Source organism: Argiope bruennichi, chromosome 6 (assembly GCF_947563725.1).
Source record: "Argiope bruennichi chromosome 6, qqArgBrue1.1, whole genome shotgun sequence".
NCBI classification, from domain to species: domain Eukaryota; kingdom Metazoa; phylum Arthropoda; class Arachnida; order Araneae; family Araneidae; genus Argiope; species Argiope bruennichi.
In genome coordinates, this window is record NC_079156.1 from 77,729,720 (window position 1) to 77,755,602 (window position 25,883).

Genomic DNA, 25,883 nt, shown 5'->3' on the forward strand with positions numbered 1-25,883 from the left:
AATTATAAAAATGAGTATTATCATTAATATTTTATAAATAGTAGTTCAATGGAAAATCTAATAATTTGCATGTAATGAAAGATAATCTCAAAAAATTCTTCCAATTCATAATTAAGATTAAAAATTAAAATTGAGAAATAATATTACTAATAATAATTGAGGCTTTCAAGAATTTTTTTCAAGAGTGTATAAAACAGTAAAATTTTCAGAAGGGGAAAAAAAAATCTATAAACCATGTGATGTCTCCATATTTATTGCTAACTGCACTTTTTCTACCTCATTGTATTTGTTTTTTGTTTCTTATATTGAGGCTGTCTTTTAACGTACATACACTCTGATATAAAAGTCATAATGCAATATAGTTAATTAAAGATAAATAATTTGAAATGCAAAGAATGTTTATAACAGTCAGTAACAAGAATTTTATATTGATATCTGTAAAGTGATTTTGGTATATAGCACAGTTGCCACTCAAATCTAGGGGAAAAAAATCCCTGTTTGTATATGCAAGATACAAGGAAATGCAAGAATAGCACTAATGTGCTAGTTATAATGCAATCTGTTTATAATATTAAAATAAAAGTATATAAAAATTATATCAAAATAAAGTTAATATTTACATACAGAAAAAAAAAATTCTCTTTACTTGTTATCTGGAATTTGAATGAGCAGATCTTCATTTAAGAAAAATGCAACTGGCTCAAATATATAAAAATTTTTTAGAAATTCTAATTAGCTCTCTAAAAAAATTTTTAGAAATTCTGACGTTTTCTAACCCTCATATAGAAAAAAATTTCAATGGAAATTCAAAAGACCCTGTAACTTTGAGGTAATAAGCACATTTAGCTGGACTGTCTTTAAATATTCTATATGTTGCTCTTAGAGAAGTGTCTAATTTCCTTACTGAAATGCTCCATGGATTATGTGTAGTCCACAAGTACTTAGATCTAAAAGTTTACAATTTTTTTTACAAAGCTTAAGTTACAAATTAAAAGTAGAAAGTTTTTTTTTTAATCAATAGCCAAATTTAAATCATTTGAATATATAGATTTAAATGGATTGCCTAAAAATTATGCAAGTTGTCTTGCAAGATTAGATGGATGGCTAATCAATTATGTAACCCTTTTACTGTCATGACAATGCTATTAAAATGTTTAAAGAGTACAAAAATATTTTTAATTAATTGGCAAGTATCGTGGACTGCTTCAACTTTAAAATATTTCTTTAAGCTAAAAAAAGCAAATTTTAATTATAAACATGCAGTATCCATAAATAATGAATTATCAATTAAAAGGAATTAGGAATAATACTAGGTGAAGACATGCTATAAAAAATATAAAACCTTCAAACATAATATAAAAAAAAAATGTGTTATAATAGTTCAAAACAATATAGAAGAAGAGAAAATAATATACTGACTATAAATGTTAACTCAAATAATATAGTGACTATAAATGTTATTAAGTAACCACTCATAATTGCATTACTCAGAAAGAATGTTTATTTTTTTGATACTGCTCACTAAATACATCTGGAATAATATTAACAAAAAAAAAAAACCATTTATGTTAATTGAACAACTGTAAAAACAGCATATGCATACTACTGTAAACATGTCATTTGTAAAGTACAAAATCTTCTTAACCAGAAGCAAATGTTTCAGAATTTAATAAAAATTATCACATCCATGTTTAAAAATGTGTGTAAAAATCCATTAATGTATTACTATTTCAAGGACAGAAAAGGCACAATGATAAAAGATAGCAATCAAAAACTTGTTCAACACTAATTCTTTGTATACCTATCAAAAAAGTCCAAAGATATAAAAAAATTGACATTTATTTTATAAAAACTACTAACTAGCTGCCATTAAAAGATATTTATTTCATTATTTTAACTAAAATGTTAATATCCATTATGACTAGTAATTGAATTGATTCATAGCAAAAATACGTATAGAATTCAAAAAGGTGTTTACTCCAAAAAATTTCATTTCAGTAAACTATATCAACTGCCATGCTCATTTATATGCTGGATGAGCACATGAAAGTACTTACTGATTGTCAGTGAAAAATTCTAAAAATTTCATTAGAGAACAAAATAAATGTTCTTTTATATAGGTGGTATAAAAATTACATCTAATGTATTAGCAGTATAAGTTGAACTAACTTAAAAAAAAAAAAAAAAATTATACATCCAAAGCTTTAACAAATAAAAATGTGATACATTGATCACATAAATCAAAAATTTTAAATTTATGTTCTTGAATGTATCCAAGATCTTATAATAACATATTTAATGAAAATATTTTGAAGCTTTAAAAAAAATCACATCATAATTTGAGCACATAATCTTAACAAACAGATATTCTATCACTTTTCTAAAATGTCTAAACAATTTTTATAATACTGTACAAAGAATTGAAATTAAGTAACATGTAACATAAAAAAAAAATATGGAATGTATGTTCAGAGATTCAAAATGCTCTATATACAGAATAGACTTGAATTAACAAATACGAAGTGACAGGAAAAAATTCTCAATTAAGAAACTTTCTTATTTCAGTAATAGGATAATGTTGCAGAATTTTAATTTTATTAAAATGATTTCAATTTCATACGAATAAAAATAAAAATGTTTTACCAATAACATTTTTAAAGAGATGCTGTATAATGTGCAATATGTTGCAATTCATATAATTTCTAATACTAATCATAAAAGAAAGAATTAAAGAGTGGAAAAGAGTCTTAATTTTGCTTTACAAAACTTTTTTTATGCCTGGGTATATATATTAAAATTAGTTATGTCTGAAATGTATTTATGTTGGTCTTGTGCTAATATTACATTATAAAAAGACTAACATAAAAAAATAAGGTATTAATTCTGCCTAATTTAAACCAAATTGGAATTGTTATAGCATGATAAATTTTAAAAATGCAATAATTTCATCTTTATTGTAAAAGAAAATTTCATAAATAGCAAAAAAAAAAAAAAAACTTTGCCTATTTAATCATAACATTGAAAGACTGAAATTTATAATCGCAGAATAAAATTGTTCGGCATTGACAAAATACAGCAGATAATTTAATATGCACCAGTTTTTTTACAGCCCTTTTTTATTCACATTTTCGGAATGGCCATTCACTAAATGTAGATGGGATGGAAGAGGTTTGTGCATGAAAGCAGGTATTCCAACAAGGCATTCACTAACAGGGTTTGGGTAAAGCTGGCACGGAGTAATTATGAATGAACAGTATAAAATATTTGATTTTATATATATATGTATATATATAAATTTAGCTGATATTTTTATGAAATAATTACAAATTCCTGTATTAATGACGATTAAATTCTTAAATAAAAATGCCCAATGAAAATACAAACTGCCATTCATTTGTTATATAATTGTTGATTATGAAACTGGTAATTATGTTAATAGTGTTAGCAAGTTTCCCTTCAAGTGTAATTCTGAATAATAATTAGTTAAATTGTTATTCTATGTAAACATTTGTAGATATATTTCAAATTATGTATCTTACAAAACAGACAACTTGATATAAATCAATGTTTAAGTCAGCATTTATCTCAAAAACTTTTCTTGTTCTGAAACAAATTAATTTTTTTTAAAAAATCGTCATAACACTTGTAAGAATATGAAAAAAAAAACTTCTTCAATCTTTTTGTTTTTTCTTTTGTCCGTTAGCAAGTCTACAGAGTATATATGCATAATAAATACAAGCCATATACAGCAGCACTTTTCTTACAGAACAAATTGTGATTGTTAGTTTTGCACAATCAGATGAAAATAAAATTTAAGCATAGTTTTAACAAATTTCTTTTAGAAATATTAACAAAATTTCTTTTAGGAATTCTATAAATGCAAAATTTCCTCCTTCGAAATTTGCATTCATTTTTTAAAAAAACATTGGGCTTATTTTTTTTTTTATTTCAAAGCTGCATATAAAAATGATTGAAAATATATATATATACAAGATATGTATACAATATTTTGCTTCTCTTTTACAAAACAACCAATCATAAAAATTTTTGGGAAAAAAATTAACAGGAATTCAAGCAACAAATCAAATTTTTAAAATTTGATTTATATGTAAAATATTCATAATGAATTCTTGCTTTCCATTATTTATAAAGCACATTTTTAGGGGAAATTTTAAAAATATATATATTAATAATTATCATTCAATATATATCCATTAACAGAAGCTACATGGTGCACACTCAAATACAATAACTAGATAATACTTTTCAATAAACTAACTGATAAAGCAAACAAAATCTTACAACATTTCATTTCACAACACAACAAATAATGATGCACTAGGAAATATGCATTTCCAATTAGTTTCTATGAAAATATATGATATGTACAAATGAAAAATGCATAACTTTGAAGCAGATTTTATGCTGAAGAAGAACTTGCAGTCAATGGAACAGAAGAAGGGGACACATGTACTTCAACTTGTTGAATTCTTCCAAAACCTTCATTTCTACTCTCAAGAATAGCACGTTCAACCTCTTCATATGATGGTGGTGGAAGCTGAAGTACAAATATATATATTTATATATTACTCTTATATTAAGCAAATTTAAATTTTATAGCTAAGTAATGATTCAAATATTTAGATTTTATTAATTAAATATTTTTGTATTTATAATATATATGTTAACAAAAATATAATCTAATACTTGACTAATGAAATTTGTTCTAATATGCTGATATATAGTAATTTACATTTATCTCATACAATTCAACATGTTTGCATAAAGACTTCATAATTTTTTTTCAAATAAAGTATAAGTAACATATCTGTAATCATAACAGAACAGATTGCCAGATCTCTAAAACACTTAGTATTTAAAGACAACGGCATTAGTGCAATATGTAATTAATGGTATAACAAGACGAAATTTTCAAAAAATTTTCACATTTTTTAAAAAATGTTTATGGCAATATGAATACATAACAAAAAAATGAATAATTATTTTTATTATCATATTAAATTGAGCACTTTCTCTAAACCTGTCTGCCTGGTTTACTGTCCAAAGATAGACTCTTAAAACTTGCTGGGTTGCATTCCCATTCATATCTTTTCTTAATGCCTTGAAGTCCTGATGGCTATGAACAGTGTTCTTTATCATTGATGGGTCCATAAAATACTATGGGAATAAGTTGAGATAGGTATGGAAATTAGGATGAGCTGAAAAATCCCCCCCCCTCCCATGTTGTTATATTGCAGAAAAGGTATCAATTGATCAAAAGGAACATGAGTAAAAAATGAAGAAAAAAAGTTAAAATTTACTTCAAAGAGCTACTTTACATCACTCAGAATGCCAACATGCCAAGTCCCCAAAGTCAAAAATCAAAATGGCTGACAAAGTAAATACTGTGAATAGACTGCAAGAACTATTCAGTAAGCTTGTTTGGGTTGCAATATTGCTGACAAACACAAGGGGCACATTAAAGTAAATTACAATAAAAAAATTTAACTGATGAGTACTACTTCTGCAAAAAACGGGGGGGGGGGACAAATATCAATAGTCTTCTATTATTATTTTTTTGTTTGGTTATTGTAATATTAGTTGTGTACTTAAAAATGATGAGTAATAAAATTTATTTTATTAAAAGCAGACCATCACTTTCGATTGCACATTCCTTTTCAAGGAAAAAAAATCCTCAAAATTATTTCAATAATTAGTTTTTAATTCTTAGTCATCATCATTGTTTTTTATTCCTAATTATCATCATTATTTTTAAATCCTAATTTATGCATCTTCTTATTGTTGAATTTTAATAGTTTAAAGTATATGTAAAGCAAAAAGTTATTTTGGTATTAAAAAAAACTATCATATGTTCTATTTATAAGAGAATATTGCAATACTAAGTTTCAAAACAAGAATATCATTTGCTGATAAAGAATGAATGACAAAAATACAAAAGGAATAAAAATTAAGAGACCTTTAAAAAACATAACATTTCAGCTATTAAAAAATATTCAAGCATTTTTTTTTTTTTTTTTTTTTTTTTTGCATAGCATTTTTATTTACAAAAGTTTTATGATGTATTCTTAAGAGAGAATTGATATTTTGAACATTTATGCATTTTCGACAACACCATATTTCAAAAATTTTTAAATTATCAGTCCATTAATATATTCAATTAATTTTGGGCCTGAGTGTTACAAATGAGTATTACAAATTATTATGTATGAGTGTTACAAATTATTTTAACCTGTCATAGAATAAAATAAGATTAGGATTTTATAATATTCATGGTAATCAGACATGACATAAGCTTCACAAAAGCTGAAAAATGACAAAAAAAGCTGAATGGCATAAAATAATGAAATATGCCAAATATAAAATACTGAAAAATAAAAAAAAGGTTCCTTTCTATTCACTAAAATAAAAATGAGGGTTTCAGCCCCCCCCCCGCCCGCTTTTTTTTTTCAAAACCAACCAATATACTTTAATTTATTATTATTATTACTTTTTGCCAAAGAAATGGACCCAATAAAAACATGATTTTAAATTATTTCTTGACTGAAAGAGTTTTTCTTTCAATGTTCCAAGTCAGACTTAATGCTTACAGAAGCAGTAATATTTTAAAACTAAATGAAGATACTCAGGATGGATCTCACAGTTCTGTAAAAAGACATTTCACAAACTTTCAAATTCAACAGAGATTTTATTCATTGCAGATATAACATGCAGTAACTCAAATATATCAGCAAAATACAAAATAAATAAGAAGATAGTAAGTATTTAAAAAAAAAAAATCTGAAGCAAAACTAATTGTACAAAGTTGTGCCAAAATCAATCTACTATACTGAGGCAATGATTTCAAATACCTTCATTTTTCCAATTCCAAAAATATTTTACAAAGCAAGTTTGAAACTAAAACAAGAAAGATTCATTGGTAAGTTTTTTGGTGCACTTTAAAACAAATTTGAAAAAGTGGTTAATCATATCTTGCTAATGATGACTAGGAATTATTATCACTGAGAAATATAATTTCTTAAGCAGTGGATATAGTGAATAGATACTTCATTAAATAGTGGTACTTCAATAATATTCAAATAGTTTGAACATAATAATAATAATAATAATAATAATAATAATAATAATATATATATATATATATATATATATATATATATATATATATATATATATATATATATATATATATATATATATAAGATCATGATAACTGGATGGTAAATCATGGTTGATTCTATTTGCCTAAGTCAAACATTATCCTTAGTCTCATAGCAATACTTTCAATGTATATGTTTTTATGAAACAGCAGTCTGGTATGCCAATTTCTATTAATAAATAGCCAGCAATTAGCTTTGTAGCACTTTTTCACGATTTTATAAATCAATCTATCAAATTAAGTCATATTTTCATAACAATCATGGCCATGATTCATTCTCAATAATGACAGATTATTTAATAAGATACTAATAAATGTATGCACTCAGCATAGTTACCTAGAACTCATAATTGGATGGTTGCAGAAAGTTATATACTATGGTCTTTAGTCTGGACATGGCTTTTATAGATTTAAAAAAAAAAAAATGCTTTCACTTTATAATGGATTTACAATTACTGTGAATTATGAAAATTGACTCTTATGGAAATCTAGCATGTATTAATCAAAAGTTAGATGCTGTATAATAAAGATTTCTTTTCTTTATTTGAAAATACTCTGTCTATAGTACAAATGTGTGCCACAGTTATGAATTTATATTTTCTATTCAAATAATAATTTTTTAAAATCAAATCATGATTATAAGATTTCTGAACTTTATTGTTTCCTGTGTATGTAAATATGGATCACTTTCTTGAAAATATAGCTTAACAGAACTATACTATTTTTCCTCATTATGAATAAATATTAACAAGCCCTTTATGATTAAATCTATTAAATGGGTTTCCATTTTAAACATGACCCAAAAGCTTATTTCTTCAGCATTAAAGAAGGACATATATCTTCAATTGAATCCAACTGAAAAAGATCAAACCAATGTTAAGTAATTTTGTTTAAGCCAATAAATAAAATGCTAATAAGCATAATTTTTGAAGCAGAATCGTGGCCAAAGACAGGGAAAACACTTTGAATTTTTAAATTCATTTTATTTAATCACGGAGAGACATGACTTATGCACAAGAGGTGCAAACAAGGCACATCCGTTCACAGCGCAATACAAGAGCAGATTAGTGTAAAAAATAGGGATAATATTTTTCTCAGTGTTGAAATACTATGAGATTTTGATAGGGATCTCCTACATGTGTCAAATTTAGGTAAGGGAATTATCAGGATCTTTTAAAAGATATTTGCTTAGATCAGCAGTTTTTATCCCTTCAATAGGAGCGTGGGAACCACTGATGAAAGCATTTTTACAGAGCTTTCTGTTGTAATAATTAAATAGAAAAAATGGAATGGGATCAGGAAATAAGGGAATATTTTAGAATAAAGTTAATATGTGCTGAATTGAGTTAAAAATTAGGAATTTAATTAAGTTTAAATTAGATTTTAAAATATTATATATATATATATATATATATATATATATATATATATATATATATATATATATATATATATATGAATTTTATGCAGTTTCTCAATAGTATTACTTATATTAAGTAAAATATTCTTGATAAGCTGAAGCAAAGTTTAATAAAATTTAAATAAAATGCTAAATTAAAAGCTTTAATTAATTAGAAAAATACATTTTAAGCAAATAACTCCCATCTATTTAAAAATTTAAACTTGCAAACAATGAAGTTTAGCATGGAGATCTCTTATACAAAATATTTTAAGAGATATTAGATCATTTTAATGGCTGCCTCAAGAGAGATCTGCATTTAACACACAGAATTTCTTCAAGGCAGGCATTTATTGGTCTAAAATAATAATAATAAAATAAAAATGTAAAGCTTTATAGCTCAGTAAATTTTGGCTGTAAATCAGATGAACTTTTTTTTTTTTTTTTTTGATAAATTGTTAGTTTGTCAAGAATATTTTACAAAATATGACAAACAGGATCAAGAAATTATGTACAAATTTTAATTTCATAATTTTTTTTCACAGGGATATTTATTTCTTTTTAAGTATAAGGATTAAAAGAAAAAAAACCTTAAGAGCATTTTTGAGCAACTAAAAATAGTCATCTATCTCCATAGCAGAGTGCGTAGACTAATTTTATCTTAAAAAATAAGCACTTTATAAATACTTTTTAAGCACCTTTAGAGAAAAAAATAAGAACCAGTTTCAGTGTAGTACATTTTATTATAGAACTATGAGTTTTATGAAATAAATTAGGTTTTAACTAAGTAACTGTTTAATTACGTTCAAATATAAACATAAAATACTAGCAGAAATTCATATTTTCCATCAACATTGCAACTAGGTTATTTAAAATGTTTTTTTTTAATGTGTTTCATTTGAAAATCTTATTAAAAGACTTTCATCATATATTTTAAATCCTTTATTCTACAATTAATAGAATTACGAAAAAAATCTTCACTTCAAACCACTACTTCATTTAAATTCTAATTCCTTGAGAAAAGGTTTAGGTAAATAGATCTAGAATAGAAAAATCATGCTAATTTTGTTAAATATGTAAATAAAAGATTGATTCCTTTTCTGAGATTTTTCTAAATACTTTCAATTTGTTCAATGTTTGCACTATAATTTTTCCCAGCTCGTTATATTTTGCTGATAGAGAAAAGTTTCTGGCTTGTAAAACAAGTACATTAGCTTTATATCCAATTTCAGCAATTCCTTTTCTAAAAAAAAAAAAAAAAAAAAAAATTATTAAGTGATCTAGCTTATGTCATTGACAACTATTTCTTTCACCATCTGTTTCCTCTAAAATAGACAATATTTTGTGTGGGTTGATGTTGCTAACATTCTCAATTCTTTAGTAATATTTAATGAATGAATTCTACCAGGCTGCTCTTTATGCAATCATAGACTACATGTTGTCAAGTGCAATATTTTTCATTCAAATTTCTCACGTCAATAATCTAATGAAAGTCAAATATTCCTTCAAAGATGCTTGTTCACAAAAAAAATAAAAATTTACAGAATTCCTCACAGTTTTTTTTTTATTTATTTATTTATTTATGGTCTTTAGATATATCATTAATAAAAAATTCATCCAAACTTATTTTCATGATAGTGAAATTATTATTAATATTCAGTAAAGATTATTTGACTAGAAAAACCTATTAACTCAATGAGAAAAGCATCTTCATAACATCTTTTTTTTTCCATGAAAGTACAACAAAGAATATGGTTGTTTTATTTTACACCTCAAATTTACCTGCTCTTGGTCAAAACATATTTTTTACAAATGCAAAATTTACTGAAGATCTATTCATAATGCATTCTATATTTTTAAAGCAAGATACTGACAATCATGCTTGAAAAGCATATCATTTTATCAGATATTGCTTCTGAGAAATGTAAGCCTTTCGATAATTTGCCCCTTCTTATGCTTGCATTCACTTTTATCAATTTCAGATCAAAATACATTATTAGAAATAGCATTAGCAATTTACTGAAGAAATAATTTGAAATAAGATTTTTTTTTTTTTTTGAAAATTTAAAAAACACAATCAAAGTTTTAATAACTTATGTACATCAAAAGTATAAAAAGGGCAAAGGTAGTCATCACTCAGATACATATGAAGAAATTGCTTTATAAACTCTGCAAACTATTTGCAAATGTCCTTCCAACATTTCAATACATAGTCCAGAATAAAGGTATTATCACTTCTCCCTCTGGCATAAAAATTGGGACCATGTACCATGAGTATACAGAATTTTATTTTCTGAGTCCCAGTATAGTAAGAAAACAAAAATTAAGTATGCTCTGAAACTTTATGATCGGCCAATAGAATTCAAAATTTTTAACAGAGTCACAACTTTAAAATTAAGATAACTTACCAAATTTCATTATCTATGTTGTCATGGTCTTTTTTTTTTTTTTTTTTTTGTATGGAATTTACATGCATGCAAACAAATAGATCAACAAATGGTCAATTTCTTGAAGTATTTGATTCATGATTTTGATATGGATCTATGTCTTTAGATGCTAAAACTGTGTAAAAAAAATATAAGCACATGGATTTTAAAAAAAAAGCACATTTAAGGCCTTTATACTATACGGATTATAAAAAATAAGCAGCTTTTAAGGACTTTTAATGATGTTATGCACCTTGTAAAGGTTTTGAAATTATGTAACATGTCGTGATTAGAGTAGATATGTATATCACTTTTAAGTATCTAGATTTGCACTAATTTCAGTAATTTTAAAAATTATATGAAATATGAAAATTACCTGGATAGCTGTTTCATATGGTGGAGGTTTGTCTTGATTTGAAAGTGTCCCAGATAAAGTTCCTTCAGCTTGAGAACAAGTGACATAGCGAGCTCTTGATGAGGCTCTGTTACTGCTTTGTGAGGCTCTTGGATTGGCTCGAAATATGGTTCTGGGGTTAGCTCGAAAAATACATATTCCTCTAGGATAATAATAATTGATAGGCGTAGATGTGCTATCACATTGTTGAGAAGTAGATGCATTTTCATTCTGTTGTGGTGCAGATGAAAATAAACTAGTGTTATCCTCAGGTAATTCACTCTGACCATGTCGATTCTCTCTAGTTGTCCTTTTTGCCTGCATTGATCTTATTCTAAAAAATTAAAATAAATTATGTTGGATTCAATCAAGAAAGACAAAAACCAGTAATTATTTCAAAAAGGAAGCAACAATTATAAAATACGCTTAAATTCCTTCAAAGCAAAAAAAATTAGCAGACTTTAATGCTATAAGTTAAAAATAAATTATAATTTTTACATTTACAGGAATTTAAATGACAGTTAATGCTACCATTTTAAAAAAGAAATGTATTTTTTGAGGAATGACAAATATTTGATGTTATAACTATTCTTATGAATCCTGACTTACTGAGTTTGGCTAGACTGACTTGCTATTTTGTAGAAAATACATAATATTATCTTTTTACCCAATTTTAATTCAATATATTTATCTCTTAGCCTGTTTCAAGAATTAAGTTGTGAGCTATTCAGGCAACCAGAAAAAATTTACATATTCTAAATCTGCTCTCATTTAATGTTGATTAGATTAATGCTCCACAGATATGTAACTTGCCATCAATTTCCAAATTTCTTAAAAATAATTTAATAATACATAATTATCACAAAATAGTTATCTAATGATTTATATGAATATAGCAATGCCCATTTTATCTGGATATGATTCAATACATTACTTATTATTTTTTTTTAACTTAATTATGTTTTCATACAGTATTTCAAAAACATGATTTATATTTTTATGATGATTTCTGATCTGAACAGATAGGAATTGATTGAAAAGTAGTAAAAGACGAAGAGAATATTATAAATCAATTATACTTACAATGGTGTAAGCCATTTTATACACGCCAGGAATGTTGCAAACAACAAGACAATACCAATAACAATCATCAAGGTTTTCCAAGGAAATGGAACTAATGGCAAATCTGGATCAAAATTTCTTGATGATACTAAAAAGAATGGAAAAAACTATTTCAGAACATCAACTTGAACACTTTTTCATAGACATAAATTTTTTTTAAAAAAATAGGGAATAAAGATTTAATTTCAAAAACACGCTACAAATAACTTTAATGCTATTATAGCCTAATACCTCAAAAACTTTATAATGTTGTCTATTGGTAATTCAATATTTATTTCATACTCTTAAAGTCAGTTTTAACCATTTAACTATGTTCAACGTCTATACATGTCAATCCAAATCTTCCTTTTTGGTGCAATCAATGTGTGTGTAATACTTTATTTAATAAAAATTAAATCTTATTCACTTTATTATGATTTTCTGTAATATTTATTTGAAACCATTTGTATTGTGACTGACATATTTATACATCATAACTTGACTTTAAAAAGGAAGAATTTAAAAATAAATTCGACAGTTAACTGGTTGCATTATGTTGAGTGAGGATTGTTCAAGCTATGAATCTATATTATTTACAAATATTTAATGAAAATAAACTGATTTTTCCCTCATTTTCTACATTTCATTTTGACAAGTAATGATAACACCATAATGTAAGACAATAAGCAACCATAATAGCACAAAGTGTCTAGACAGAATACAGTAGGACGAAAGTCTTCATACAAATTTTCGAGTCCCTCCAAACTTCCGTTGTTCTCCACTCTCACTTCACTTTACCCAACACTAACCCAGTCACTGTGCTTTCACTCACCCAACAACTTACTACTGCCTCAACTTCATGACTGGCTACTCAGCACATGAAACGATGCAGTTTCAATACTTGACACACAGCTCAATACTCAACTCATTAATTAACCACTCAACTGACTCCAAGCTGAAGCCAGTCAACAACCAATGTTGTTTGCCGGCCTTTATAGCATCCGAAACCGGATATAGAAATTTTAGAAGAAGCAGTTAATGATTCTATTGCTTCTAATGGTCCTATTGCCAAAATTATCCTGTTGATTTTAACAGCTAAATTAGCCAAGCCTGAGAGTCAATTATCAGGCATCCGATCAACGTCCAACAGAACTGCCCATAAAACTATCTTTCTTATGATGGAACTAGACTGTGCTGGGAAGCAACACTACACATTCGTAACATTGCTATTTTCTTCAAAGACTGATGCCCCATTGATCTCATTACAATCAATAACCAATATGGGGCCAGTTGAATGATGTAAATAACTTTTGGTCTGGCGGTGGATTACTTCCAGACGACACAGTCTTGGCTATAGGCTTCATAATCTTGGCTATAGCTAATGATTCTTCACAACCCTGTTTAGATTCAGACTCAGATGTCTCCTTTGCTTTTGGTTTTACATCCAGACTTGATCACACTTCTACAAATTTAAGGTATCCCAAAGAGCCAAACATTGGATGACGACAAGATTCCTCGGAATGAATTCCTGCCTAAGTGGTCAATGTCCACTTTCAACTTCCTTCACAATAAAACTCTAATATTAGAATACTTCAACAATGCCTTCCAAATCTCACTTCAAAACACATACTATTGCCATTGTCCCCAAAGCATTTATGCGAATATTTCTGTCTCTTCTCAACTCCATTTGGACACTCGTGAACTGTCAGCAGCCCTCTACATATGGTTCCTTGGAGAATGTATCTCCCCTTGCGCAAAAGGTTTCTCTAAGACGATGAATATATGAAGGAACAAACAACTTTACAAATTTGTAACAATATATATATATATATATATAATCTGAAATAATGTGTTAGCAATACACTGAAGATACATATATTTAGAATCATCTTTTGATAAGAATTAATTTGTTTTTCAAGCAAATTTCTTTTGATGAAAATATGTCTTTCTTTTCTAAAAGCATATTCTTTTTGATGAAGATATGTCTTCCTTTTCTAAAAGAATTTTCAGAATAAATGTGTTTACTTCAGAGTGATTAAAAATTACAGTAAATGTTATTCTTAATATAATTCTTTTGAAAATTGTGCCTAGTTAAATTATTATTTGTTTAAAGTTATTTAGGAGTTTGGAATTTTTTCATTATTAAAGAAATGTAAATTTCTCATAATCATAAAGAAAATTATTCTTTACAGTTTACTTTTTCACTCGCATTATAATTGTTTAAAAGATGTCTCATCACAAGAAATTATCTATGCTATTATTCAAAATAATTAAAGATTTACCAGGGTGGGAAGTGTGAAATGGATGCAAAAATTAAGCACTTTTTAAGCACCTTAGCGAAAAAATTAAGCTCTTTTGTATATGCACGAATATTTACTTAAGAATTTTCTGCTCAGGATTTTTTTGTCTTATAATAAATTATTTTTTATTAAAAAAACCTTTTTTTTTTAATATTTGTTTTTAAATTTTAATCTTTGATTAAAACAGAACTTTTCAAATGTGAATCGATATTTGGATGTTGAATCTAGCCTCATCATTTATTTAATTTGCCAACATTATCTTCAGCAATAATTAATACTAAAAAACTCTGAAAATTTGAATTAAGAGCAAACTGAATAAAATCAATATATGTTACAAACATTAAAGATTCAATAATTGGTCAATTCAACAAAAATGGGTTTATAAAATTATTTTCACAAGACATTGGACGAACATTTTTTTTTGCTAATTATACAAAAAAAAAAACTAAAATCTACATATTAGTTCAGAAAACTTAATTTATTTATACTAGATATACTGACAGATTCTTATCAGAATAATTTTAAATTTAAAATTAAATTTTTATTAAAAAATCAGAAAAAATATAGTTATATATAGAAAATATATAAATATATAGAAACTTTTACGTCTTAATAATTTTTGCTTTTTTATGTGTACAATTTTTTAAAAAAGTACACACAAAAAGTAACTGACTGCTTCCCTTCCCTAATTTTTAAAGTACTCAACCCAAATTTTAAAATTAAAATGACAAAAAAACTGACAGTATTATTTTACATTATTTTTGTTAAAAAATTGATTATATAAGATATTTTCTATTCATATAAATATTTATATGAATGGAAATAATAAGTACAGGAACAAGAATATTATTATTGCAACTAATTAGGTAGGTAAGTAGAGAAACATTATTATTACAGCTAATTTTACATTTAAAAAAAAAAAAACTTCACATTAAAAATTTCAAATTCTACATTTTAATTTTTTTTTTCTTTCTATCCTACTTCTTTTAATGTTGTTGTACTTCGCTAAGAGTGAAAAATCCATTGCTACATTAGCTTTTCATGACAATTCTTTAATTTCTACAGTGTATAGTATATTTGGGTTGCTGAATATATTCAAGGGAAAGTCGTTTACAACTCCTATATGTGATACTTTTTGTTTTGTGTTCACTAATGGATTTTTGCATCAATTTTCTTTATTGGAACTGAATTCCAAACATATGTACTAATTATGAATTTTCTTCTTTCATTCTAAAAAATTGCTTTATAAAGGAGAGTGGTAAGAATTTATTGATGGAATGCGAATGGCTAGTATTTTTCTAAAGCTTTAAGAGGAAAACCATAAAAATGCTATAAGAGAAGGTCAGATTTGAAAGCTGTTAATGGGAAAATCCTTCTATTACTATCGCAGTTAATGCAAGCCTGACAACGCCATCTAAATGAGATGTAACAAGCTGCAAATAAATTCACAGAAGAGTGTCGGAAAATACTGTATAAACACCTTTACGAAGATGTAAAAATAAATTAGGTGCCATAATATTCCTTATGTTTAATTTCCTATTAAAATTTTACAATATCAATTCTTAGTGAGCCTCTAATATCCAAAAAGTAATTGCTCGCTAAATTTCACGTCCCTTATTTCAGTGATGCTTCGTATTAATCTTTCAAATCTTTATATACCGAAAAAGAAAAATTTCACAGAGAAAGCAAAAACAAATCATGTAAAAGTAACAAAAAGAGAAAGAAAACTTTAAAAAAATGATATAATCTAAATTATAAATATTTCTTAAATTTTTTTTTTTATTTCTTTTAATTTTTACATATTAAACCTAGCAGAATTTAAAAAAAAAATCATCTGACAAGATTGGTTCAACAAATGATAATTTTCAAAGGAGTGGGGACATTGAAAAAAGAAAATATTGTAAACTTCCGTCTTCAAATTAAAAGATTTCACGCAGTTGACTAAAGTAATTACAATTGCAATAAATAATTGTAGAATAAAATCCCTTTCGCAGTAGTTCAAAACAACACATTAACGAGAATGATGATTGAATATGCAATGAGACTTCATGGTAATCAGAATAAAAGCAGTTAAATATCATAAATATCTTTCTAGTATGCTTTAGAATAACTTCTCCCATCCCTGATGTATCTATTTTTTTTACATACCATATTGTCTTACTTTTCATCGATCAGAGCTAATCTGCATAGTCTTTAAGAACAAATAAAGAGGTGACATAAAGTCACCAGGCATAACTAAATAAATTATTTGCTATTTAGAAGACAAATCATAAAAGAAGTTCAAATGCTTTTCTAGTTGCAACCAGTTAGACATATTTCGTATTTTGCCCTTTCGGAATAATCATTCCAATACTTCAATATACGTTGGTGCCTATTGTTGAAAAAAGAAGGAGTGAAAAAAAAAGTTAATTAAGCATTTTCTTAATATGGGTTGAAACTTCTGTATCTTTCACCAGTTTTTTTTATATATCCAGTAAATAAAATTTATGACTTTTACTGACTTATTGTATTTATTGCCTACGGAAACAAAAAGGAATATCTTCTTTGCACTTCTCGAGAGAATTAAGAACTTTTAAGGACCTTTTTTTCCAAAATTAAGCACTTTTAAGGTGCTTAAAAATGGTTTTCAAATTTAAGCACTTTTTAAGGGCTTTTCATGACATCACACACCTTGTTTACAGCAAAATATTATGGGTGTGGAAAGAATATTTCTTTTTATACTAAAGAAGATCATCCAAAGGCAAAATAAAAGGAGGGAACAGGAAATAAAGATTCCTATATAATATTTCTATTATCTGATTTCTAAAGATCAAATCTTTCTATGCAATTAACTTACATACGAAAATTATCAATGTCTTAAACTCATCATCACAAATTATTTTCAATTAGTAAAAAGATATACAATTCCGTCTTTTTTCAAGAAGATGATTCCATATCCATGAATATTTACCCATCAAATATTTGATCATAGATATGTAGGTTTTACTCATAGATACAGAAAATTTACTTATTTTTTAAATAGAAATTAATCCAAGTGATTTACGGCATATATAACTAACTATCAAAATTATTTTACACTTACCAACACAAGCATTTAGTTTGGGGATTTTTTTATTCGGATCAAAGGTAAAAGAGTTGAATGAGACTTGAACAGTTTTGCAAAGACAAGTAATAACTTTGCAATATGCTCCAGGATGATAATGTCGACATTCTCCATGGCTACCACACATCACAGCAGTAGTGGTATCTAAATAACAAACACCAATAAATAAATGAATCGAAGAAGAAAATATAATTGTATTCAAATAAATGTAATAGGTGAATGCAGGGGAAAAAACTCTATGTAGCTGATACATGGTCTGTTTGAAACAAAGCCAGATTTTTAAAATAAAGATTTAAAACATCAATTTACAATCCCTGTTGTAATGATGTTGAATAATGTTAACTTTATACTTGCACTAGCAAAGTTTTTTTTTGTTTTTTTTTTTTGAAGGTGAAGTTAATTTTAAAACCCTACTGGAATATTATCAAGCATTAATCTTGCACTTAAACCTTTTTTTTAAATATATATATATAGAAGACAATGTAATTTTAACACTGTTTTATGCATGATTGAGAAAAACACTAATTATGCACTTAATGTTTTTTTTTAATTTCAAAAATGAATACTAAATTAGATGCTACACTGAAATAATATAGCAAGCTTATGAAGAAAATTATTCTAGTTGGTCCCAATGATTTGAATAATATCAAAGTTTCATACCAATGCATCTGCAGATTATCCAACAATAAAAATCTGAATCTGTTATATTAATAATTGAATTTCATGTTAGGAAATATATAATTTGATTATAGCAAATTATTGCTTAAGTGCCTATGAGACTGCTGAATACCTAGATATTAGCACCTGTTTATTACACACAATTTTGGCTTATAATCTGCAGATGGCACTGTATGGTAACAAAACTTACATTTTGTATCTTTTTTTTAATTGCAGGCACATCTAAATATGTATTAAGCTCTAGATTTGACCATAAGAACCTTTTTTTGTTCCAAAAGTTGAAACATACTATGACTGTTGAGGCTTATCATCAGTCCTATAAAGAAATATCTAGGTCCCATTTCAGCAATGAAACACAAATTGGAAGTTGTTTAAAAATAGATTAAAATAAATAGAATAGAATTTTTTTTTGTTATTTTTAAGAATTTCTTTATTATTATTATACTATAAATTTTAAATGGAAAAAATGATGACATCCACAAAGCAAGCACAAAAGTTTCATTCATATAAAAATTTCATTCATTTGAATTGTAATGCACATAATAAAAATATGACATTAAAAATGACTCTTTTTTATACAGTTTTAGAAAATACAGATTTAAATAAGACATTTGTTTAGACAATTTCCAATTCCTACTAATAGATGTGGTTCAAAATTTTAAAGTAAAAGCAAGATGCTATATTTCATCTTTTTAGTTTATTGAAGTTTTTAGGTATGATGCTATTATACATATGGATAGATGGATTTAATTATTAATATTTTCTTTTAACTCAAAGAGGCTCTAATACATTTAAATGCAACAAACTCTTGAGATAGAATTTCTCGGCAATTACAATATATTTAAAATTCAAAAAAGTAAAAAGCTGGTTATTAATTATAAATTAAAGTTTTGCAAATAATATTTATTGGCAGCCTAAAGCACAAAAGAAAATTTTTGTTATTTAGATCAAGCTACAAAGTTGCATAAATTACAGCAAAAATTTTCTAACTAGTTTTACTCATTTCTTTTCATTGGAGAACACCTAGAAGGAAAGCTCAATCTATTTTCTCTATTTTAACTCATGCCATATGTGACAAATGATCAAATATACCACTTTAGAATAATTATGATCCAATAAACAAAACTGAAATTGACTTAACAGGCAAAATTCTTACTTTTTCTACACAAGACTAATTCATCCAAATGCACACCAGACACCACATATTCGAACTTCAAACTGCAAACTAATGAGCAATTTTCAATATCACTTGGATGAGAAATCATTTGCAGATTTTGGCAAACTTCTGCATTACCTTGAAAAAAATTATAGAGTAATAAAATTGAAAATAAAAATACAATTCTCATAATCTAAATTTTTCTTTCTTTTGGTTCTACCACCATTTATTCAAACTATTTTTTAACACCCCTTTAATTCTTAGGTTTATGAATTTTTATTGATTTTCTTAGATGATATTAATTTTTTCTTTAATATTAAATCATCATCAGTTACAGTCACTTCTAATGATCAATGTCACAGATTAACTGTTTAAGTAAAAAAAAAAAAAAAAACTTCTTTTTAAAAAACATATTTTACTAAAAATAGTAGCATAAATTTCTGTGTCCAATTTTACTGACTACTAAGATCTTCTCATATATTAACTTCAAATGAAGACACTATTCAGAAATATTAACCTTAAGGGACATGTGATAAGAATAATATTTGTAACTTTTAAAATGAACATACATTTGGAAAAATTAAATTTAATTTAATTATCAGAAAATTTTACGATTCAGTTAAGATAAAAATATATAAACAACAGAACATTATTTATTTGCATTTTAAAAATAAAATTCATCCCTCCCAATAATAAAAAGACGAATAACTTTTTATTTACTAAAATGTGTGAAACTGAATTTATTTTCTCAAACAAAATTACTATATTTTTCAAAATAGTTTTCAGCTTAGCTTAATCTATACTTATAATAAAGCTCAATGTGTGTGTGTGTGTGTTGGCGCTCTACAGGTCAGACTGTTCGTCCAACAGCTAAGAAATTTGGCACTTGTATACCTTGGAGGCCGGGAATGTGCACCTCGGGGTTATTTTTTCAAATTTTTAATTAGAATTTTATTTATTTAAAAAATAAGCAAAATTTTGGCATGTTTCTGGCTATAACTTCCGAAATTATTACCGCACAAAAAAGATTTTTACATCAAGTTAAAGATCAAAAATTTATCTTTTAAATGATACCAATGTTTTAACCTTCAAATTAAATTTCTATTTCTTATTAATTTTTAAATAAATATTTTAACTATATTTTTCAACAATTTTTTTCGTACAAAATAAAAATAAAATTTAAGCTCACGAGCACGTTTCGCATTCATGGGGGGAAAATTAGCTTTTTTCAAAGTGTTGCCATCACACTGATTAAAGCTCCAATTAAAAATAAATTAAATCTTTTTGGATATGAAATCTGCAAAAATATAATTTTCAGCACATGTCGGTAGGAAATAAAACAAATATGAAATATTATTTTTTCTAAAAAATAAATTCAAGAAAAGTTATTTTATGATCTTTAACACTATCCATATTATTAATCCAATAAATCAGTTTTATTTTAAGGCAAGTTTTGTTTAATATGAACAGGATATCCATTCAAACCAGGGCCACACAGCGAATTTGTAAACTTTTAGTAATAGACACAGATCTTCTAAAATGGTCTAAATGGAAAATGATTATATTTTATGTAACTTGATCCAATAAATGCTCTAATATATAACAAATTTTTGATTTTACATAAAGCTTCTGCTGTGGAAATCACGTTTAACAAAATGTTCTTGAAACACTAATATTTTAAATAAAAAGAGTTAATTTCCAATCACTAAATCAATCACTTAAACTGACTGATTTATGAAAATTTGCATATCACTATTCAATAAAAAAGGATAATTTTAGATTTTTCATCGATCGTTTCAAAGAAAATACGCCAATCAGCGCACAGGTTTCTCAAGATTAATTGGCCTAAGATTATAAAAATGTTGAGTTTTTCTAAATTTTTAACATTCAAAACTTCATAAATCAGTCTTAGTTGATCGTGGAAAATAGAAACACTCGTTCATTTATTTAAAATTTGGTGTGTCCAGAATATTTCTCAGAAAATGATACCTTACTGCATAAAATTTAGACTTCATAATTTTTGAAATATATATATAGGCCGGAACAAAATATTATTATTGATTTCATTTCAATCCTTTTGAAAGCAAAACTAAAAACTGAATTTTATGCTGAATCTGAGAAATTTTTGTTGAATTATTCTTTGAGACATTACATAAATTATGAAAAATATTTTGTAGTTCACATAAGACTTAAATACCGAGCGATTCTGTTTGCAGTACTCATATTCATTAATAATAATAAATAACAATAAAAATGATGAATAAAAAAAAACGCTTGGTTTCATTAAAAAATATCTTTATAATAATTGCAATCTCAGCATTTCCACTTTAAATTAAAGTTGAAGTTTTATCAGAAATGACAACAAATTAGGAAAATATATATAGTAAATTGAACGAAACGATCTAAACAACAGAATAAGTTTGGTATGACTATCAAAATTTGAAGATTAAAAAGTTTTTTTTTTTTTTTTTTTTTTTTTTTTGAGAAGCTATTAAGAGACAAGTTACTTAAAATATTTAATTGAAAATTGGTGCGAGCGTAATACTGGTGAACCGGCTGGTCGCCAAAGGCGGCTAGTTCATAATAATTCTCAAAAGAGATTTTATTTTTACAAAAATAAAATTAAATGTTCACTATCTAAATAGTTACTTATTAATACATTCTGATGGCTCAATTATTTCAAAATTTGTCAAATTATTAAAAATATTTTTTTAATTAAAAAAAATGCAGAATAAACTTTATGTTGTAAAATAATTTACCAGCACAAAAATTATACAACCCAACTCTGACAAGATATTGAGTAATAACTGCTTAATATCAGATCATACATAAAGTATTTATATCTATCTCTTAACATGATACGTTAGAAGTTAAATAAATCAAAGTTTGTCAGATCTGTTTGTATTTTGCTCTTTCAAAATGATAGATCTGCCAACAATGCTCCACAATAAGATAGTAGAAATGTAGTATAGACAGGGGTGTTTGTGGGACCCCAAAAAATCCCCGGAAACTTTTACGGACTTACTACCGGCATTTTGGAGTTTCGAGAAGGGGGGGGGGAGAAATGAAAAATTACAATTATGAAGTATTGAATGACCTAATTATAAAAGTTCAATGAATTACTTTTTTTGCAAAATTAATAACCATAAATTTTCAAACATATAAACTACTACATTTTATGCAAATCTTTTAAATTACCTGAATTAATTCTTTTAAAAAAAATTATCTAATTTCTGCTGCTTTTTTTTTTATTTTCTGATGTTTGTGGGCTTGTCTTTCTTTTGTGGTGAACTTCATAATTGCAGGAAGGTTGACTTTTATTTTCCTCATTTACAGTTGAAGAAATTTCCTCGAGAACTGCACATGCAGAGGTAGAAGCAGTTTGCTTTTCTGCTAATGTAGAAGGTTTTTCAGAGACTTTTATAGGTGACTCATCTGAAATACATGTTTTTAAGTCCTCTTGATATGTTTTCCAACTTCTGTTCATATTCAGTAAGAGATCTTTGTGAATTGGATCAGTCATTGGATTTTTTGAGCCATATTTTTCACATGAGGTTTCTTTAGAAGCCATTAAATCATATTTAATAGTCTGCACTGCATCTAGGGAATCAATCTTAAGAGAGGTTCTATAGTCAGTGACAAGTGTATCCATTAAGTTGAATGCACTTTCCACTAATGGGCCATGGAAGCAGCTAAGGCAGGCTTTGACCAATTTAGCCAATGTAGGATACTTATAATCATTTGTGAAATCATCTTTTAAATTAAAAACTTTAGACCAATATTTATCAATTGTACACTTGACTTGATTTCCACTTTCATCAGATGTGTAGAGCATTTCTTTTTTGATATCAATATCACTCTGGTATAACCTTATTTCAGCTTCTACTTTTGACTTTTCATTATCACTAAAAATATGGGACATAAAAGATGATAATTTTTCAAAAGCTAATATTGTACTGGTTTTACCTCTTAGCTCTGGATCTAATGCTGTAAAACTAATTAGATATGAATTTTTAAGGGGTAATTTCTGTTTCATATGCTGAAATTTCTAAATGAAATTCTCTTGCGTACATAAATAAAAAAATATTTCAATAAGCGAAACGAAAAATTTACACGTGCATCAATAAATGAAACGAAAATTTTACACAGCGAAGAAAAAAAAGTTCCGAAGCGATCAATGACAAATAGCTAATACGGCGAAAAATCCCCCTTCTCTACTTATTGGCGCCACGCCAGTAGAGATAAGACCTTTGAACCCAGAGTCACGTTATCGCACATCTGGTCGAACGAAATCTCCCCCTTTTTTTTCTGCCGCGCCTACTTGCCGAAAAGAATCCAGAAGAGAATGTCCGAGAACCGGGGGAATGAGTCATAACTCGCAATAAGGAAAGAACAAAAAAGAAGTTTTTTCCCCCTTTTCACGCATTATCACTGCCTTTGGAGAAAGAAAGGAAAAGTTTTCACCACACACACTGACCTTGCGTTTTCTACTTTAAAAGCAAACAAAATTACCCAGATCAAAATAAATAATTCATTATTATTCCTACTTCCTTTTGAACGACGATCCCCGGAATTTCCGGGGATCGAAGTTCAAAATCCCCGGAGCACAAACACCCCTGTATAGAGCAATGTGAAGAGATGCCCTAAGAACCTTGAGTATTTACATCACTTTTTAAAACAAACAACAACAAAAAAACCAATTCAATTTTTGTCTATCCATTTATTCTAGTTAATTGCAGATGGTGACTGGAGACAAAAGAAATCTACAATCTTGTGCAAAAATTGTTGTTAATTTATAACTAGTGACACAGTGTACTTAGGCTCTTTTTTTCTCTGACAAAATGTTTCAAGAAGAATTTCCACTATGTCCATTATCACAGGAATAAAAAAGGCATCACACTATATATTTCCAAGAAAATTCAACGAATAAACACATAAAAAAAATTCAGGGAGTTATGTAGCTTTGCAGAAAACACATAGAAACCATCCATCTTCGAAATACTCATTTATGAAATTTCTAAGAACTGTAAATGCCGTTTACAAATTCAAAACCTTGCCAAGTGTACTACAGTATATGATAAGTGTAATATGTGCAATAAAAACCTTACACCATCATGTTAGGAAGAAATTGTAAATTTCAAATGTACAAAAATTTGGCCATACTTCTTATAAATAAGTATTATATTCAGCTTCTAGGTTTTTAAATTTTAACTTACAGCCAAAACTCTCTCTATATATATGTGGACATAAAAATTTCTTTGCAATTACTTTCTAAAAATGTCAATAATCAAAACATTTGGACAGAAGTTTGCCATTTCAAAATGAATACTTTAAATAATATAAAAATTCACAAAATCTTCTTCTCTCATTTTGCAAACAATTATGGCACTTCCTCTCACTTAAAACTTTAGGAGTTGTTAATTTTATTTTTTTTTTCTCCCAAAAGAATTTCTTTAAAAAAAAATCTGAATATATTCATTCCACTGGGCAAATATGCGAAGTTGAAAATTTTTAAATGTTGATATCTACAAGCACATTCGTGTAAGAACATATAATAAACGGAAAGAATTATACATTTTACGAATGGAAACAAGAAATAATCAAATGATAATTGAAAACAAAAGAATACCTTGAACGCATCCAAATGATAACAAAAAACTCATAAAATATATAAGTAATTTGTGTCTAATATTACTATCACGCTTATAAAAATGCAGAAAAATTTTATAAAAATCACAGATATACGCCATTTTAATATGAAATAAAATTAATTTAATATTCTTAACATGCTTAGTTTGTTTACAAAATTATTCTTTATCAAATGATGCCATTTCATGCCAACTTATTTTGCATCACGCCAGACTGATTTCATATTGTTCATATGGCCTCTGGTTCATATCACTTTCTAAATACTTGGATGAAAGCCTTGAAATAGAATTTCAGCAGTGAAACAGCTTTTTTATTCCACTTTATTTTAAATATATCCTAAATTAAGAAAATAATTTTATTTATTTCAGTCACCAATTGTTCGAAGAGCTTGTAAATGGTTTTAAAAAAAGGATAGCAAAGATTTTATTTCAAAATAATATCGAAAATTTGATATAAGATACTCCAACTCTATTTTGATATTTTGAATAATTTTGGAATTA

At 26.6% G+C, this 25,883-nt stretch overlaps 1 protein-coding gene across 1 annotated transcript; it reads right to left on the reverse strand.

The window, feature by feature from the left end:
* Positions 1 to 1,722: 1,722 nt before the first annotated feature.
* Positions 1,723 to 25,552, reverse strand: LOC129972596 (uncharacterized). The gene is made up of 6 exons (XM_056086792.1): positions 25,364 to 25,552; positions 19,735 to 19,872; positions 17,880 to 18,044; positions 12,480 to 12,606; positions 11,379 to 11,730; positions 1,723 to 4,558 (listed from the first exon to the last, which is right to left on the reverse strand). Exons 1-6 carry the CDS (start codon positions 25,482 to 25,484, stop codon positions 4,421 to 4,423), a joined length of 1,041 nt encoding a protein of 346 aa, XP_055942767.1. The 5' UTR covers positions 25,485 to 25,552; the 3' UTR covers positions 1,723 to 4,420.
* Between the last annotated feature and the right edge of the window lie 331 nt (positions 25,553 to 25,883).